Here is a 2,703-nt window from a genome sequence, read left to right as displayed (position 1 = left end):
ATTCTAACAAATCTGAACGATATCCAAAAACAAGAGCACGAAGGGGCAGGACGAGTAGGGTTGAAATTCATCCTCGCGACAACACAAAATCCAAAAATCCTACAAAACCTTAAAATCCTTGAACAAGACGATAGCCTAAATACCGACGAAACCGATGACGAATGGAACGGAAGCAGGAAGACCTGGAGTTACTCAGGATGCTAGATCGTGGAGAGAGGACCAAGGTCCACGGATACGCGATTTCAATAGGCCGAAACCTAGACCGCGAACTAATATAATGCGTGGATCAAGAGCTCGGGACACCGAGTGCCTACTTGCGAAACTCTGAGATGATCCAAATCACCTCGCGGACTACCTCGCCGAGAGCGCAACGTAAGGTGGCGGGCGGCCCGGAGGCCGAGAGCGCGGGGACTGACCCACGTACACACGATCGAGCGTGTAACGGGCTCACTAGAGTAACTCCAAACATAGAGACCATTGCCAAAGAAAACATGGCTATCACCCAGAGAACGCTAGCCGAAGAGAGTATTGCTTTCACCCCACAAAGCGTAATCGAGGAGAGTAGAACCCCCTCGCCTAGAGAGGGCAAGAGCAATGCGGGGCATTGGAAGCGTATCAAGGGTTCAAGAGAGAGTTACCAGTGGTCCGCACTGGCAGCCAACCGAAGTAGTGACTAGTGAAGTGAAGTACTGCTAATAGAAGTAGTAGTGTCGACGCCCCCCACTCTCGACTACGGCTGGTTGGACTGTCGTATGCAGGAGGAACTTGTGAATACTGTGAAAGGACGGAATTGACAGTCTGTACCGGTTCCAAGGGAATCTTGCCGTAGTCTGGTGAGGACGAATTAAGCGCCTGGATCGGTTCGGGGGGATTTGGATCCTCTGACGTAGGATTCTGGGGGTTCGGGTGAGTGGTTCAGTTGGATGGGATGAATGCGAGGTTGGGCAACTTCATTCGAACTAAAGCTAGCTAAAAAAATCTGCCTCTTCAAAATCTATAAATTCTTCAAACCGGCTGCAAACATCATCCTGCATTTGCTAGTTACCACAAACTTTTCACGAATGAAAATCCTGGTGTTTGATTTGCAGGCTAAAACCGTGCAGAACACGATTTGTCAAATGCAGAAACCTTTAAAGCAACAATTAATGGATGGGGTCCTAGTTATGAAAGCCAATGTGGAACGGTTTGACCACAATTTTGAAATGCATGGTCCTATGGTCGACGGAATACCGGCGAAAGAAGCTAGTGAACGGTAAGGACGGTAGTCGTTAATGTTGATTTTGAGCTAAATATGAGTATCATTTATCATCATAATCAGTCTTATGCTAAACCTCTTTCATTTAGACTAATTCTTGCACAAGCTCGATTCGATGAGTTGTGGGAACAATATGAAACGTACAGTTCTGGTGAAAGTCTTTTTGGAATTGAAATAACCCAATACCCAGTACTTGACCATCGCAAAAAGGAGCTGAATTTATTACAAAAGTTATACAGTCTTTATGTTCAAGTCATGCGATCAATTGACGGTTATTATGACATTCAATGGAGAGGAATAGACTTGGAGAGCATCGCAAATGAACTCATAGAGTTTCAGAATAAGTAAAAATGATTTCCAAATTATTTGAATTGAATAACATATAATATACCATTTGTTATGGACACGAACTTTTTGACTTCTAGTTTAAAAATATTGTGATGTGTCGACCAAATTTTCTTCCTTGATTACTCTCTCGTTACTGTCTTCCCCTCTGCAAAATGCCCGATGCTATAGCCCTGTGGACCACAATCACGTACACGGTTTAAACTCCACAAAAGCTGTCCTTTAACATTAAAAAATTATAGTTTTTAAATTTTAGTGATTTTCAATTCAGGCCAAAATTTAAAAATTCAGTACTGAATTTCATTTTGAGTGTTAGAAGATTTCCCAATTGTCCAAAAATAATGATTGAATTGATCATAAATTCCGAAAATATTCCTTTTGTTGCTACCTGAAATTTTCATCAATTTCTGGACTATTCAATATATTCTTTCCACAGAGGATCGCTCAGAAAAATGTGAGCGAAATCTAATTACGTTCAGTTTCCCCAATCTCCGCAAAAATGGTAAATATGGCACCACTGGGGGACGTCAATAATTGTTTGCCTTTTCTCGGATTTTCTCGATACGTTTTCTAACAATTCACCAATTGAATTTCGGAAAAGATCTTTCTCAAATTCTCTACAAAATATTCCCAGAGGATTCCTGCCTTTCTATGTGCATTTTTCACAGGATTCATTCCAAATTATGGACCGTCTGTCACCGTGTAATTAATAATGTACTTACAGTGGAAGGCTTTACACAGCAAATTCCACGTTATTTTCCTCTCTCAATCTTTTGAGGCTCCTTATTTCTCCGGCTGCGAATCACTCCTCAACTGTCAGGTTGAGACCCAATTATTTTTTATTCCACTAATTCTACACTTATTGAACTAATTACTTATTCTATTTTTTACATTTTTTCCTTTTTCCTATTACCATTGTTACCATGGTTTGATAGGCGCCCCTTCGTCTTAGCCTTTTTAGCCTCTCCTACTATCCTCTCATTAGCCTCTCCTACTATCCTCTCATTAGCCTCTCCTACTATCCTCTCATTATTTTTGCGGTAGCATGGGCCGACTTTCTGTACTGCGCCCATTTGGCGTGTACTGAGGGAAACCATGTAAAA

General features: G+C 41.8%; 1 protein-coding gene across 1 annotated transcript in view; it reads left to right on the top strand.

Annotated features, from left to right (window-relative positions):
• LOC105270192 (dynein heavy chain 8, axonemal-like) overlaps positions 1 to 2,703 on the top strand; it is a 33,911-nt gene that overhangs the window by 13,367 nt on the left and 17,841 nt on the right. Inside the window, exons 7-8 of the mRNA XM_011310977.1 lie at positions 1,089 to 1,252; positions 1,345 to 1,599. Coding sequence (XP_011309279.1) covers positions 1,089 to 1,252; positions 1,345 to 1,599 — 419 coding nt within the window. The remainder of the gene's footprint in view (positions 1 to 1,088; positions 1,253 to 1,344; positions 1,600 to 2,703) is intronic.

This window comes from Fopius arisanus, unplaced genomic scaffold (genome assembly GCF_000806365.1).
Source record: "Fopius arisanus strain USDA-PBARC FA_bdor unplaced genomic scaffold, ASM80636v1 scaffold00080, whole genome shotgun sequence".
Lineage (NCBI taxonomy): Eukaryota > Metazoa > Arthropoda > Insecta > Hymenoptera > Braconidae > Fopius > Fopius arisanus.
Note: the sequence above shows the minus strand (reverse complement) of the source record. Positions and strands in the feature narration are given on the sequence as shown.